The sequence below is a fragment of the Xyrauchen texanus genome, chromosome 18 (genome assembly GCF_025860055.1).
Source record: "Xyrauchen texanus isolate HMW12.3.18 chromosome 18, RBS_HiC_50CHRs, whole genome shotgun sequence".
Lineage (NCBI taxonomy): Eukaryota > Metazoa > Chordata > Actinopteri > Cypriniformes > Catostomidae > Xyrauchen > Xyrauchen texanus.
Window position 1 is genome coordinate 13,862,402 of NC_068293.1, and position 16,050 is coordinate 13,878,451.

General features: G+C 37.2%; 2 protein-coding genes across 2 annotated transcripts in view; one reads left to right on the forward strand and one right to left on the reverse strand.

The window, feature by feature from the left end:
* The window catches only part of ihha (Indian hedgehog signaling molecule a), an 8,337-nt gene extending 789 nt beyond the window's left edge, over positions 1 to 7,548 (forward strand). Inside the window, exons 1-3 of the mRNA XM_052149115.1 lie at positions 1 to 54; positions 1,505 to 1,766; positions 5,767 to 7,548. The exon at positions 1 to 54 is cut by the window's left edge and continues 789 nt beyond it. Coding sequence (XP_052005075.1) covers positions 1 to 54; positions 1,505 to 1,766; positions 5,767 to 6,446 — 996 coding nt within the window. The 3' untranslated portion in view covers positions 6,447 to 7,548. The remainder of the gene's footprint in view (positions 55 to 1,504; positions 1,767 to 5,766) is intronic.
* Positions 7,549 to 8,084: 536 nt separating this feature from the next.
* slc23a3 (solute carrier family 23 member 3) lies at positions 8,085 to 15,825 on the reverse strand. Its single transcript, XM_052149114.1, has 12 exons — positions 15,591 to 15,825; positions 14,936 to 15,072; positions 14,764 to 14,834; positions 14,009 to 14,082; positions 13,543 to 13,724; positions 12,816 to 12,900; positions 11,960 to 12,143; positions 11,429 to 11,679; positions 11,167 to 11,272; positions 9,563 to 9,730; positions 9,340 to 9,435; positions 8,085 to 9,259 (listed from the first exon to the last, which is right to left on the reverse strand). Exons 1-12 carry the CDS (start codon positions 15,699 to 15,701, stop codon positions 9,000 to 9,002), a joined length of 1,725 nt encoding a protein of 574 aa, XP_052005074.1. The 5' UTR covers positions 15,702 to 15,825; the 3' UTR covers positions 8,085 to 8,999.
* Positions 15,826 to 16,050: the final 225 nt, after the last annotated feature.

Genomic DNA, 16,050 nt, shown 5'->3' on the forward strand with positions numbered 1-16,050 from the left:
GATATCATCTTCAAAGATGAGGAGAACACAGGTGCGGATCGACTCATGACGCAGGTGAGCAACACTTGGATAATGCAACGGGAATGAATGCAATTATCTGCCCATTAGAAAGACACTCAGTTGCTTTGATTCGATTGCAAGCACATTAAACCTGTTGCTCACCAGTGTGCCCTTTGCTCAGTCCCACCGACGCGCTCTTATCGATCTTCACAGCTTTCAGAGGAATTGATTGCTGACAGCGGTTTGTGTTGTGAGTTATAATTGGGCGCCATTCACACGGGCTAACATTAACACAAGTTGTCGTAGTCCAAAGACAAATTTAGAACCTGTCAAATGTTTACCCATGTGCTCGTCTTTGTCAAAGTTTTCCTTTTACGCATTGGCTCTAAATAACAATGGTTAGTGCGCATGGAATACTATACAGAAAGAACATGAAATATGATATTTTATCATCATTATTTTAATCATCGAGATAACTTTTATCTTTGCTAATTAGGAACCATTCCTATATTCTTCAAATGATCTTCGGGGAAGGGGTGCAGATGTTTCCAAGACAGATGTGGTACCTAATATACAACTGGTACAAATCAAGTTTCTTCATGTAACCCAATCTAAACTTCACATTAACATAATATTTGTTCTCTTATTAGACAGCTGTGAGAATACATAGATGGTCTCAAATAAGAAGCAAAAATGAAGAGAAGTATAATCAATTTCCATTCAGTGTGTGCTTAATATAAACAATATATATAAATGATAAATGAGTCATGGATTTGAACTTATTTACTCCTTTTTTGTCTCCAAATCATGGGACAGATTTTGTCTCGAAATAGTAGTTCTTTGGCAATATGCTCTTGTTTCCATGCTAAAAATATGAATTTGCTTTTAAAAGCAAACAATTTTGTCCTGTGTTTAAAGTCTGGTGACTGTGGTTAGGCTAAATGAGTAAAAGTGAATCACTCTCAGAATTGTGGGCATGTTTGTACCTCGGTCATTGAAAAATACCTGTGGGAAGATAAAAATAACTTGGTCTGTATTTGTGGGTTGTAGCATCAGTCAAATCTTCTTATGATTCAATAATTTGTCAGATGATGTAATGTTTTACGTGGGTGCTCTTGAAAACAAACTCTTTGTGGATTAAACACTAGAGTAGTGGCACTATCACAATGGCATTTGGTATAAAACATTATAAAACATTCAAATAGAAGAGGAGGAATATGTTGTATACGACAATAACATAATTTACTGTAATTTGCATCAGTTTTATCACTCTATTTCCTTGTTCCATAATAAAAAATATTTTTCTGACATTCAACATAGTGTTCTTTACTTTTAACAGCTGTATAGTTAAATCCTGGCCTCACATGTTTAGCAAGAAACCTATAGCTCTTTAGGGTTCTAAGTGAAAATATTTTGTTTGGATATTTCTTGCAAAAATATAATAAAGGCAAACCATCATCTTTCACATTTGTAACCCAAGTCTCTTTCTGTGTTACATTCACAGCGGTGTAAAGATAAGCTGAACTCTCTGGCTATCTCAGTGAGGAACATGTGGCCCGGGCTGAAGCTCCGGGTGACTGAGGGATGGGATGAAGATGGCCATCATTTTGAAGATTCACTGCACTATGAGGGCAGAGCTGTCGATATCACCACCTCTGATCGCGACCGCAATAAATATGGCATGTTGGCACGTCTAGCTGTGGAGGCCGGTTTTGACTGGGTCTACTATGAGTCCAAAGCTCACGTCCACTGCAGTGTGAAATCAGGTAGGGACAACACTTAATAAATGACTCTTCGGTTTATTTACAATATTGCTCTATACCTTATAACTGTATTTAGATGGGTACATACACATCATTAAACAATTTTGGGGAAGTTGACATGTCCTGTGGTGTGACATGCTATACTCCATATAAAACTATTTTAAACCGTATTTGTCAATTATTTTATAATTATTATGCATGCAGTGTATGGCCTAATTAATCGAGATACTAAATGTATATTTGTACTTTCAATAATTCATGTCACACCGCAGAATCATTTCAAATGAATTAAGGCAAAGCATGGTTACAAATGACGACAAACTTTCCCTTATACATTATATGCACACTTCCCTCATACATATCATTAATATTGCAAAATTATCCAAATATTCAGCCACGGACTTCATTGATTTAATTGAGCATTATTATACTACTGCTTCCCCACCATCAAAACTGTGATCTAATGTTATAAACAAACTGGAATAAACTATCTGGCTCTCTAGACATCTTGTTTAAACAGTTTTATGACGGTGATAAAAAATAAATGAAAAATGTCAGTCCCCAGAGCTGTGGGCCCCATTTGATCTATGGTGTTTGAACTGAAGAGAGTTCAAGTTGAAAGGCTCTTTGCATTCATTCTGCAATTAGATGAGGTGTGTCCTATTATGCTGAAGGTGGTCAGTTTTCATTAGCTTAGGGTGAGATAAGTGGTAGACAGCGAATGAAGGTAACAAACAGGTAACAGACCACATCATTAAACCTTAAACACCTGCCTCTACCTGAGTCACCAGAGACCAAATTATTGGCCAGACAAGCTGGAACGTAAAAGTGCACTCTCCTATTGTCTCTTATGGCAGTGTTTGACCTGGATTATCATTTGGTGCACACTATTTCAAGAAAGTTAAAGGGATAGTTCACCCATTTACTTTCATTGCATTTTTCCTACTATGCAAAGTGAATAGTGACTAAGGTGTACATTCTGCTTAACATTTGTTTGTGTTTAAAGGAAGAAACACATACACATTCTGTACAGTATATGAACATATGCAAAATGCACGTAAAATTGTTGTGGCAGTGAGGATTTAGCTTTAACCTAATGTTTTATAGCCTAAATGTGTTTTTTTTTTTTTTGTCTGTATTTCACAATTGTCATTGAGGAATGAGACTTCATTGTGGACATTTGTGAGGCACTTTTGTTATCTCTCTGATAGAGCGTGCAAACACAAGCAAGACCTGTTGTCTGCTTCTGCTTTATCAAAGTCCTCTATAGGTGTGTTCCTCAGTTGGCTGACTGTTATTCCCAGATTTCAGGTACTGAAAATCCAAATAAATGTAAGAAATATGCTATTTGTCAATTCATAGTGAGATGATCTAAGGATCAGCAGTGTGTCTCTTTGGTTGAAAACAAGAAACATGTATTTGTCCACATTAAAATTTTTCAGCACTTACTAAAATATTATAATTTCATATGCAATATTTTCCATCATGATGTTAGTGAATACTATTGGTGGAGAACTGAACAATGGAATATTAGAACACAAAATATAATTCTCATACATGTAAAGATTTCAGAGTGCTTGTTTCTTGTGTATTTGTGGGTGTGTATATGAGAAAGAGAGAATTTGCCTTAAGATATTGGACTGACTGCTCAAGTGTTCTGAGATGATTAACCAGCTCCTTTGTTTTCCAGACGGCAATTCTGTTGTTCCCTTTCTCAGATCTCTTATCTCAGCCTGTCTTATCACCTGGCCTTGTTACTTACCTTTCCCAAATATTTGTGTAGGTCTCAACGGAGACTTGAGACTCATTCCAGTTTCTATAGTGCATTCACGGCTCTCGACCCCAGTCACTTCTGTTGGACAGGAGAGATTGAGAGCTGAGATTAAATCAAGTGGTTATTTATTAGCTTTTATTGCATTTTTACCTACTGACTGGAGTTGTGTGAAAAGAATAAACTAATTAGCTTGAAGGATGGCGTTTGAAATGTTTACCTGCACACGGTGGGTTATTTTGCCACCTCGTCTTTCAGTTTGATTGGATTTTTACGTGTTTACAACGAGAGCAGGAGTGTGTTTGTGTTCTTGGCTGTGTGCTTGGGCATGTTTTGCCTACATTTTCAGGAGCAATTGTCCCCACAAGATAGTACAACCAGAAATGGCATACAATGAGGGTGCGAATCAAAGGTCCCAATGAAGAAAGCACCTTAATAAACATACTAAATAATGTCTTAATGTATAGTGGAAGTTACCCTATTAAGCCCACGTACCATTAAGCCTGCTTGCTGATTTATTTTGAAATATAAAAAAGACAGAAAGCAAGAGAAGTTAGTTGTTGCAGGGGAAATGTACATATGTGTTGGTATCATTTGACATTGTTTTCCTTATTTGGAGTAAGTTCTTGAGTTATTTGTAACCATGTGCTACTACTGTTCAGCAGCCATTTTTGAAGACATAAAAAAAAAATCTGGGAGAGGAGTGATAAAAAAAAAGAGATTATTAAATCAAAAGCTTGATATTATTTATATTCTTTGTATTTAACAGCAATAATTTGTATTTGAAAAGATGGATTTCATGAGTATCTGGAGTTGGACACTGCCTAAATGATGGTCACAAAAATGGATGCAGTAAAAGAACAAAAAATCTAATAAAACGGCTGATAACCACATTAAATGAAAATATTTAAGAAGCTTTTTTGAGCTCAAACTAGATTTAGTGCTCTGCCTTTAATCAAGAAAATTAACTTTCTTTTCATGTGGGTTTATAAGGAACAGTCCCTTTTGAAAAGCCTGTTTGCTCATAGCTTAAAAGCAGAATCATTATTGTATTTGTTAAAACACTAATAACAAACTTGTGTATGGTGTTTTTGTTCATGGAAAAAATACGATGTGGTTACCTTGACTCTAATTTAATGAGGTTCATTTTCCATTGACCTCTATTGTCCCAAATAAACCCACTGAGCAAATAACCCATTGAACCTCATTTTTAAAAATTGAATTAATTGTCAACTCTCTCACAATTGTCAAATACCGTATCTATTTTCATTGCAGAGAGAGCATTTATGAGAAGGACTATCCAAACATTATTAAAGCTTGCTGGATTTATAAATTAATATTTAATTAACTTGTTAGAATGTTTGAGGTCTAAATCTAAAATTGAATCAAAACCGAGGTGTTTATTTACTTAAATGTGAAGCATTCAAATTTTAAAAGCATAATGGGTTTATTAAGAGCACGGTGTGCGTGAAAGGTACACATGTCCCTTATAAGCCCACTCCAGACTTTTCATATTTGCAATTAAATTAAACGTAATTTTGTCAGTTTATGGTAAAACATAACAGCAGTTTTTAGATGAGAGATTAATCTTTGATTTAAGACTCACTTTATTGAAAAGCTGTTAACATTTCTGTTAGAAAACATGTAGAACTTAGATTTGGTTTGGCTTAGTTGGATCTCTTCCCCTACTGTATCCTACTGTCAGAAAAAACACTGAAAAACTTTTATATTTACTTTATTTAGGTGCGTAGGCTCAAAAAAATCAAATGCGAGAAAATAAAAGCTTGTACAATGTGTCCATAGAAGAAAAAAAATACATTGGTCTTTTTTTATGGACACCGATAGTGATGTTTTTCCGTGCATTTAATATGCATTTGAAAAATGCAAAAAGGTTTCTCTTAGAGTTAGGTTTAGGTAGGGGAATGAAAATATCTCTAGCTCAATACAAAATAACAGAAGCCAGTGGAAAGCCCCTCTGTGACAGAAAAACCAACATGAATGTGTGTGTTGAGTCATGCTCAGATTCTTCCTGAGATCGAACGAAGATTAATCTGAGGAAGGCATTGCGCTGTGCATATATTTGAACAATCCAAAAGCTTTAATGGACAACCCTCCATGACATGCTTTGAAATTGTTCTAGGTTATTGTGCACATTGACTTGTGCTTTCTTAATTTTTGTCATTGTACAAAACATTCTATAATGTTCTCTTTCTCCCTCTCCCATTCTCTCAGATCACTCTGTGGCTGCAAAGACTGGGGGCTGTTTTCCTGCATCGGCTCTCGTCACTGTTGAGGATGGTAGCATGAAGAACATGGAGAGCTTACAGCCTGGTGAGAGAATACTTGCATCATCAGATAGCGACGGCAGTGGACCGCTCATTTACAGTGAAGTTATCGCCTTCCTGGACCGCGATCTTACCATCCAAAAGCAGTTCTACACCATCGAAACAGACTCTGGTGCTAAACTGACCCTGACGGCAGCCCATCTCCTGTTTGTATCTCAGGGGAACTGCTCCGGGCCTGTCGTGAGGGAAGATCTGCAATCTATATTTGCTAGTGATGTGCTGCCTGGTCAGTGTGTGGTATCCACACAAGGAGCAGGACAGCAGGGGCATCTGTCCCGGGTCACTACGATCCAAATTCAGGTGGACAAGGGGGTTTTTGCTCCACTCACCCGCCATGGCACAGTGGTGGTCAATGGCATAGTTTCCTCCTGCTATGCAGCCGTGAACCAGCACTGGCTGGCTCACTGGGCTTTTGGCCCACTCAGGGTACTCTATAGCTGGGGAGGGCCAGTTGGACATCAGGCTGTGGGGATACACTGGTATTCTTCACTGCTCCACTGGGTCGGGACTCATGTGCTAGACCCAACACATTTCCACCCCTGGAGCATGATGGACAATGACAGATGAAAGGGAAGGGGGGGGTGAGAATGTCTCTAGAAAAATAAATGTTCAGTCATTAGGGGGAAGGAACTCAATGGATGGGAACAAAGGATCTAAAAGAAGGGAATAGGAAAAGAATGGAACCTAAGAAGGAAGTGAGGAACAAATTCTGAAATGAAGAACAGAGTCATTTATGATCCTCAATAGACTCTACTATTAAAAGACTAATAGGATACAGCAATTCTGTGGGTCGACTCTCATTTGAGGAAAGAAGTGGACATGAACAAACTGATTCTTTAAAACCCATTTGTAAAAAATATTTAACACACCTTTTTCAAATGGGTTTGCCAACACTGGAACATTCTCACATATATACAAAGACGCACACGTTTTTACATAGTTCTTTATCATTCTACACACACACACACACACACACACACACACATGTTAAATATGAATATCATTATAGTCACTGAAGTAATGAAACAGGTAAACTACACAAGAATTTGCTCATACTCAGGTATGCAATGACTCAACATCAGGAAATCAGCCCAACCCTACCTGATAAGGTTGGGGTTGATTGAAAAGAAATGAGACTGGAAGGCACACACAAATGCACCCTCAGAAACGTACACTTAAAGACAGCTTGGGGAAAAAAACACGCAACGTCTTTGCCACATCAGAACAGTGTCTTATCAAACTACAAAGAAACCTGCTGTACTTTCAGGTCCATTAGGGTTCATAACTGTTTTGTGTTTATTCATATGCTCACAGTACATGTTTCTTACTGTAAAATTGGTGGTGTCTTTCCCAGCTTAATCAAGTATTTAATGGTCACATTGTACACTGTATTTCTACATCTAGCATACTTAAGGGTTTGAGTACACAACGTTAATGAAGGCTTCATTCAAAAATACAATTACAGAAAGGGATTACTCAGTGCAATGTGTAGTAATGTTATAAGCAGCAGCATTTATGCCAGTTTATGTAGTACATATGTGTGCTTTATGCCGTAATACTCATATTTCCAGTACAATTTACTGTATTTATCTGTTCTGTGGCATTATTTACATTTTACTTAAATATGTCAGAAATTATATAATATTTGTACAACTATTTAAAGATCTATTTTTCAGAATTAAAGATTATGGAAATATGTGCCTTTGTCATTATTTACATTATTACTTCATTTTGTTTTTGAGTAGTGTCACTCTGAGATCTCCAAGCTAAAAGTACAAGTTAGATTAACCTCCTGAGACCCGAGAGTGAATGCTGTGTGCCTTTTCCATTTCCATTTTTGATCTGTAACTAGTAGCATCTGATAAACAAGCAAAAAAAAAAAAAAAAGTGAGAGAGAGAAAATTCTAGAATAAACCTTTTCCATAATTTAATATCCAAATACTGTATGTAGACACTAAGTTGTGAAATTTTCAAATAATATCAAGCTATAGAAAGTCTTTTATAGAAAGATTTTTTTTCATCAAATTGTTTGTGTCCAGGAGTGTTGGCTATTCATGTTTTTGAGACGTTACAGACATTACAGCTGATTGTGTGTAAATCTGAATAAACAATTCTTATTTAAAGTAATGGCCAGTATCATCCAATCACTGCCAACCATTTTAAAATAAAATTTAGCATTATAAATTCTGAATCTATGTGCTTATTACATTGTACCATGTCTGCCAAACATGTTGAGTGGCACAAACATCATTTGCAACCTGAAACTGAACTTTTGGTCAGATTTTAGGAGTGAATGCACTTAAATGCATTTAGTGAATGACTTAACCTCCAGTGTGCTGTCTGTCTGCACTGGTCTCAGAAAAGTTCGAAATTCACCTTATAGTCAACTTTATACAAAGCCTCTGAAAGCAACATTTTTCAGATTTTGGATGAACCCACTGATTCTCAATGTGAAAATGCTCAGTAAATATAGGAATGCATTTACTAATGTTAATGAATAGAACCATGTTGTAAAGCGATCAAATAAAATAGAACAACATTTATATAGTGAAATGACCCTCAAATGTGTTTTTGTTTTCAACTTTTGGAGAATAATGTCCCAAAATCCATGTTTGTGGACATGTTTACCAGCATGCTGACATGCAAAAAATTAATGCATTTTTAAAAGTGCCATACATGAATCAAACCAAACTTGAGATGTTACTCTTTATACCCAAACAGGTTTCAATGAAAAAACTTACCAGAGGTACTTTTGTTGGCACTGCACACATACAGTCGAAGTGCTTCACGGAAATCAACGCCATACTGTTGTGTCACGTGAGTCTATGTGTAAGAAGTTTAACTCTTAAATGACAGTCTACAGTGTTGTGAACAGTATTAAGTCAGTTTAAATGAATTTAAATTATGCGTTGTGTATAGTAATGCCAAAATACAACGTCCACGAATGTGGATGCGGGATCGCACGAGGTAAATACAGCTAAATGTATTAATAATAAACATTAAACAATACGATATATACATTAAAAACACACAAACCAGTTTTAGGCCATTTAAAAAAAAGCATTTGACCATTTAAATACAATTTGAAAACTTTAAATACAAGATGGGTTGAGCTGCAATTCAGCCGCTGCCAACACCAGCATCCTTGTCAGGTAACAAGCTAGACATCTCTGCCACCGTTACTACCACCTCTTCAACAGGTGGGATTCTGCAGGCACAGAAGGGGATAGTTCTTAAACCAGGCAGGTTCAGGACTTTTATCACAGAAGAAGGTGGGTCATATATGCTGTCTGGGCTGTGGCTGTATCCTTGCTTCTGATCAGCGAGAGAGAGAATCTTTGTACTTTCATGTCGCACAAGACCCCTCTCAGACAAAGTTCCTAAATGCAAAAAATCATAAACATTAAATCAGTGCTTTGTTGATTGTATTGACTGAGTTTGTAGTCCTCTGTTGCTTTACCTGAAACAGTGTGCTCTAGAAGAAAAGCCAAAACCCCCACAAAGAAAACGGGTAAGGTTAAAAGAGATTGGAGAAGAACGTCAACACTGGGTGCACCTAAACACAGAAGATGAAAATGCATGCAATCAAATGCACACATGTCCAAATGAATGCATCTTAATTAAGAGTAACGTAAATAAGAACCTATGAGGAACATTTTGTCTTACACATTATTATATCATACCTGTGTGGATAAACTTTGAGTGATGTCTGAACCAGTGTGGCAGTGCTAATGACATGAACACAGTGAAGCCGATGTTGAAAATGTTGCGTCCTGAGTCCACATTGGTATGTTGGAAATAAGTTATGCCTGTTCCTATGGCAAGTGCGTAGGTCACGCAGAGTATAGCACCTGAGAGGATACAAACCCAAGCAAATAGTTTTATATAAACTATCATCTACGATTTTAATTAAAATGATTTAAACGTCATACACTGAAAAAAGGGAAAGCAGCTCTATTGAAAATACTAAACTAGTACACTTAATAAATCAACTTAATATATTTATGCTTGGGATGAGAACATAATTATATTGTATAAATGTCACTGGTCCACCTTAAAGGGATAGCACACCCAAAAATGAAAATTCTGATCTGAATGATTTACATATCCTCCGGGCCTCTCAGATGTGTATGGCTTTCTTTCTTCTGCTTCTGAAGATTTTTAGAATAATATTTCAGCTCTGTAGGTCCATATGTAACACAATCCTCATAAAGGGAGCATAAAAGTAATCCATTGGTTAAATCCTTATCTTCGGACACAATATGATATGTGTGGGTGAGAAATAGATACATTTTAAAGTCATTTTTTATCATAAATTCTCCTCCTTGCCCAGTAGGGGGTGATGTGCATAAAAATTAACATAAAATTAATTTCTCAAGAAGGAGAAAGTGAATACAGATCTGTTTTCACCCACAGCTATCATATCACTGCTGAAGATATGGATTTAACCACCAGAGTAGTCTGGAGTATTTTTATGTGCCCTTATGTGGATTTTGGGGCTTCAAAATTGGCACCCATTCACTTAAATTGAATGGACCAAAAGAGCTGAGAAATTCTTCTAAAGAATCTTTGTGTTCAGCAGATGAAAAACGTCCTACACATCTGGGATGTCAGGAGGGTGAGTAAATCATGAGAGAATTTGCATTTTTAAGTGAACTATTGCTTTAATCCAACTGTGTTGGGACTATGTGAATAATATTTATTGCATCAATTTATTGCTGAAGCCAGGCAGGAGATTTATAGTTCCCAGCATGCTTTGCATGGGACTGGATTGGGAGAGTCAATTTTAAAATTAAGTGTTTTAATGTATTTACACACAAAATGAAGCAAGTAGGAGACTTGTTAGTGGTTATTGTTCTGTTATGGGGTTTAGAGGACTTTCTGTCATGTTGTTGTTTATTTTCTAGAGCTTAACATTGTGGAAAAGAGTGAAGCTAAAGATTAGCTCGAAGTTGGGTACATTACAACTGCAAAATATGTGTGAATTGCTTATGTCTTGAAGCAAATACTGAGTGATCATTGGTATGCAGTAATGACTGATCAGGGATATATAAACTCTTAGCAGCAACATACTAGACATGCAGTACAAAAAGCATTTGTGTATTTTGGAAACAGAGAACAACACATGGTTATTAGTTAAAAAAAGACAGAGAGACACAGAGAGTATCAGGGATGGGAGAGATACAAAGATGAAAAGTATCATGAATCAAAAACGAGACAAAGATATTGTAAGGAGAATGAGATAAATGTAGTATCGCACAGCAGTAAAGTATAAAAGGTTGATCACCATGGATGGCCAGAGGGACTGAGAAGAGTATTTTAGCAAGCTGTGGAGACACACCCAGAATTAACAAGAACACCCCAGCAAGCTGCACTGTTCTCCGGGACCCAGACTGAGAAAGAGAGAGAGAAAGAAACAGTGTGCATTAGCACTACAAAACAACAACATAAGGCGGATGATGAAACTAAAGAATAGATGTTACAGCAAACAGTAACAAAGTTCATCATTTCAGACAAACTCACACTGCTGGTTTCATGGTGTGTCTCACCTGACTGAGTCCAATAACACATGCATTAGGCACACTGCTGCACAGTCCTACTGGTGCCCCCATTAGACCAGCGAGCAGACTTCCTAGTCCATCCACACACAGGCCCCTGTTACAGGCATGTGCTGGGGGCACTGGAGCCTTCAGGAGCCGAGCTGCTACCACATACACAGCTGGAGAGCTAATACTCGCAGACAGGCCTCCAGCCACTCCTGCCGCAATGCTTTTTCCAGACAGCAGGGGGAGTGCTAAAGCTGAAAGTACACAAGAAATAATTAATGTAATTCAAACATACTCTTTGAAGAAACAGTGAAATGAGTACATGACAAAAAGTCAGACATATTATGGGTCCACTGCTAATAGCTAACAGCCACAATAAATGCAGGGACAGATTGAAATAAACAAAGACTACATGGTTGAAGTTGGATCCAGAAGGACTACAATAGATGTGACAGTAAGTATTGATGAATGCCAAAACTGGATAGTATTCAATTGCAGATAAAGTGAAAAAGAATGTAGACATTTCGCACGTACCAGGAAGGGGGAAGTCCAGCCAGGGTGCAGAGTCACCTGGAAAGGTGATGTCAGATGAATGAACGATGGTGGCATTTAGAATTCTCTTTGTTGACAGCATCTGGGTCACAGATATAAGATGGACATGTCCCCACTGGACCAGAGCAGCACAAACACCCCATGTCACCATCACAGACAGAAGTACCTACACCGGTTGGATGCAAAGAGCAGGAACAATATATACATTATTGCATTTTATTTTATTTTATTTAAATGTCTTTGATTATGGGGAAAATCTATGGGATTAATTGAAATTGTCACAGATATACACAAACAGGGTGACATAAGTACATTTACTCAAACTCAGATGGATAAAAGCAATAACTAGACAGTCAGGCACTGTCCAGTTCCACACCAATAAGGATTTCCCAAAAGCAATATTCAAATGCTTGCTTACGATCACTCATAAAAAGCCTCAAGTTGTTTCCCATCACCACTGACAACATTTAACCTCATATTAAATTAAGAACATTTTAGCCAAAGATCACTGTAACACAATGCACGTCTTCATTGGGAAACTTTGCCCAGATCAATGGTCTAATCTTCTTACAGGCAAAACATCAATCTAATGTACTGCAGGTTAAAAGCTGTAAAAGAGCTCTACTACCAGTGAAACACAGGATGTCCCATAAATCATGACTGAGGATATGTGTGTTAGACTGGTTTAGTGAGAACAAATAAAGTCAACTTCTCTTTTGTGGAAGGTCTAACACAAAATTAGAAAAGACTGTTGCATCAATAGCTCCCAAAGTCAATGTAAGTCATCATAAATTTGAGCAGCATCCCTTGATGTTGATCAAATTTCAGCTCTACTCACAGAGAGTCTCCTGCATACTGAGAACACAGACAGCCGCAGAAAAGAGTGTAGGTGCTGAGACAGGATCACTGTAAGAACAACTGCTCTGAAATGAAAAACAAGCAAACAAAAACACGTAATTTGTATTTATTGGTGTATATGTATATGTATTGTGATTGCACAATACCTATTCAGTAACTTTTACAATTGAATCTTAAATTATTGAGTAAGCACACAGTAAATACTGTATGTCTTGCTAATAACTACCCAGCAAGGTTGCATTGATACAGTGCTGATTTTTACAAATTTTTCACTGAGACTGAAATGTAATTGTTGATTCAACAAAAGTGAGGAAGAATCAACATCAGATCCTCACGTTGATTCAATGACTTAACACTTATTTTTTTTAAATGTAAATACTGTTTCAACATTTCAAAAAGTGATATAGTACCAACATCAGATTGTAACAGTGATTCAATGACAATAACAGTGATTCTTTTGTTGAAATATGAATGTTGCTTCAACATTAACTGAGGGTGTAAAAGTCATGAAGAACCAACATCAGATTGTAACACTGATTCAATTAAATTTACATAATTTCTTTGTAGAAATGTAAATGTTGATTCAGCAAAAGCAATGCAGAACCAATGTCAAAAAGTTTAAGAGAAAAAGACAAACTGTAGGGAAAAAGGGAAAGTGAAGCAAAATATGCACACGTAGACCCCGTAGACCCCGTAGAAGTTCTTACAGTGCAGCCATGCCCCAATGATCAGAGCAAAGCAGAGCTGCCTCCCTGTAGATGGAGAAACCCAGCATGCAGAGGAGTGGGGCCAGGACTAATGGTCCACAGTGTCCTAGTGCAAACCCACTCAGATGAGTCAAACCCACTGCCAACTGTACCATACCTGTAACTACAGTCATGCCTCTCAACTGCATATATGTGTACACACCAACACACACACACACACACACACACACACACATACACAGAGTTTAGCAAATGTATAAATACACGTCAATGGAAGAGTGTGCACAAACAAGATGACCAAGAAATATTTGTTTGTCTCCAAATAATAATAAAAAAAACTTTTAGAAGATCTTAAATGTGCCTAATAATTGGGAGGTGGTGTTATTGTGTGCTACTGTGGAAAATTCTGAGAGATAGTGGAGGGGTGGTCTGAATGTTCAGCACCACGGACAGCACTGTGCTCTACCTCTCTTATTGGGTGTGCTGGGGCCACAGTCTCCTCTGCCTCAGTACACTGTCCCCTGCAGGCTTCAGGAGTCCCTACAAAACAATACACAATGAGCGTGAATGGGAAAAAATGGAGAACATTTCATTCAGTCATTTTTTTATTAATGTTTTTGTATACAGTACAGTGTAGAAGTTTTAGGCAGTTGGGAAGAAAGATGTATAGTAAGGATGTTTTCAAAAATAATGCCATAAATAATTGTATTTTATCAATGAATTTACAAACTGCACTAAACATAATTAAATATCATTATTTAGTGTAACCACCCTATGTCTTTAAAGCAGCACCACTTCTACTACAGTAGGTATACTTGTGCACAGATTTTCTTGGTTGTTGACAGAGTTGTTTTAATCTTCTATCTGTTTAGTCTGTATAAATTGCTTTTGTCTCTTCGTGTGATCCCAGACTGACACAATGGTGTTGAGATCCGGGCTCTATGTGGGCCATACCATTTGTAGTAAGACTCCTTGTTCTTCTTCTATTCAATTATATTTGCAAAAGGAATGATTGAATATCTAAAATAGATATTTCCTATTGTCAAACTAAAGCAGAGGATCTAAAATATCCATCTTAAGACAAATGTTTTTTTGTGAAACATCTAATGTGCCAAAGACTTTTGCACAGGACTGTATATATAATACACATGACCATTATGTACTACATTTTACATTCTTTATTTCTTTTTGCAACATAATTCTGGAAAGGACCATTCTCACCTGACTGTGAAGTAAGCAGGGCTATGGCAGGGATGAGAAAGTCCAGGGATGGAGCCTGGATCAGTGGCAAGCTGTGGACAGGGGTAACTTTTGATTTAACACTATAGATGCGGTGATAAAACTACATAAACTTGTATGGTAGGGAACAGAATGCAAGTGATGGTAATTTTACCGTGATCCAATGTAGCTCTGTAGTAGTGTAGATATGCCTGAGTAAAAGAGCACAAAGGCCACTATTTTTTCCTTGCCTTCTTCCTGAATTAGTGTACCCACAACCAATGCACACAAGGAGGACAGTACCAGCACATGCTGCATGGAGACAAATAACAAAATGGATTTGTTTCCTGTTTTATTTTCAATACAGTTGCTCTGCGTTCTACTGCACACATACAGGTACTGTATGCAGTTCATTATGACTTTATATGATCTCAGCACTTGTAAATTATTTATGTGTTGTTGATCTGATCATGAATGACCTGAGTTATCTAAATAGTTCACTCAAAAAATAAAAATTATGTCAGCATTTACTCACAGTCCATCGTGTTGCAAAACCTCAACAGAACACAATCAGAGAAGTTAGCAGAATGTGCATCTATTTTCACACAATAAAAGTGAATGGTGGCTAACATTCTTCCTAACATCTCGTTTTGTGTTCCACAGAGGAAAGACAGCCATTCGAGTTTGGAACAACATGAGTATGAGTAAATTGTGATTTTTGGGTGAACTACTCCTTTAAGTTAAGCTCTAAAGTGCATGTTTTTATATACCATCCTGACTAGACAGATAATTGTATTACTACGTATGTAATATTAACGAAAAATACTTACTTGCAGTGCAAGAGCAAAATTCAGCAATAATGGGGGACTGCAGTCCACTTCTAGACACTGTATCCTTCCAGCCTTTTTTGGGTCCAAAGTTTCCTCCTTACATGTCATCATGTCTTTACATCCACCAGTCCTCACCGTGGTTATCGCTGTCTCTTTCTTTATTAAAATACTACTGTAAGTGGGCTACAAGTGCTATGTCTTTGTTTACAATGCAAGTTAAATTATTTCTCTTCCCATTCCCAACTCATATGATGACCTTTGACTCGAGTTATGCAACATGCAGTTTACATCAGCACTACTGCTTTTAATCATTACCTCCCCATTGGCTTAAAATAACAATGGATGATTGCAACAGAAGCTTGGAAAGCTGATATGACTTCAGGAAATATGTAAAGCTTCACTGCAGCATTCCACAGGTCTTTTCTAGTGTCCAGAAGCTGTAAATACACTACACAAAAAA

What these genes read in the sequence shown, in the direction of transcription:
- slc23a3 (XM_052149114.1), bottom strand. Translation starts at nt 15,701, where the DNA reads ATGATGACATGTAAGGAGGAAACTTTGGACCCAAAAAAGGCTGGAAGG. An exon ending in CAGCACACCCAATAAGAGAG is followed by an intron (nt 13,725 to 14,008) that starts GTAGAGCACAGT and finishes ACATATATGCAG; the next exon opens with TTGAGAGGCATGACTGTAGT. An exon ending in CATTGGGGCATGGCTGCACT is followed by an intron (nt 12,901 to 13,542) that starts GTAAGAACTTCT and finishes TTTTCATTTCAG; the next exon opens with AGCAGTTGTTCTTACAGTGA.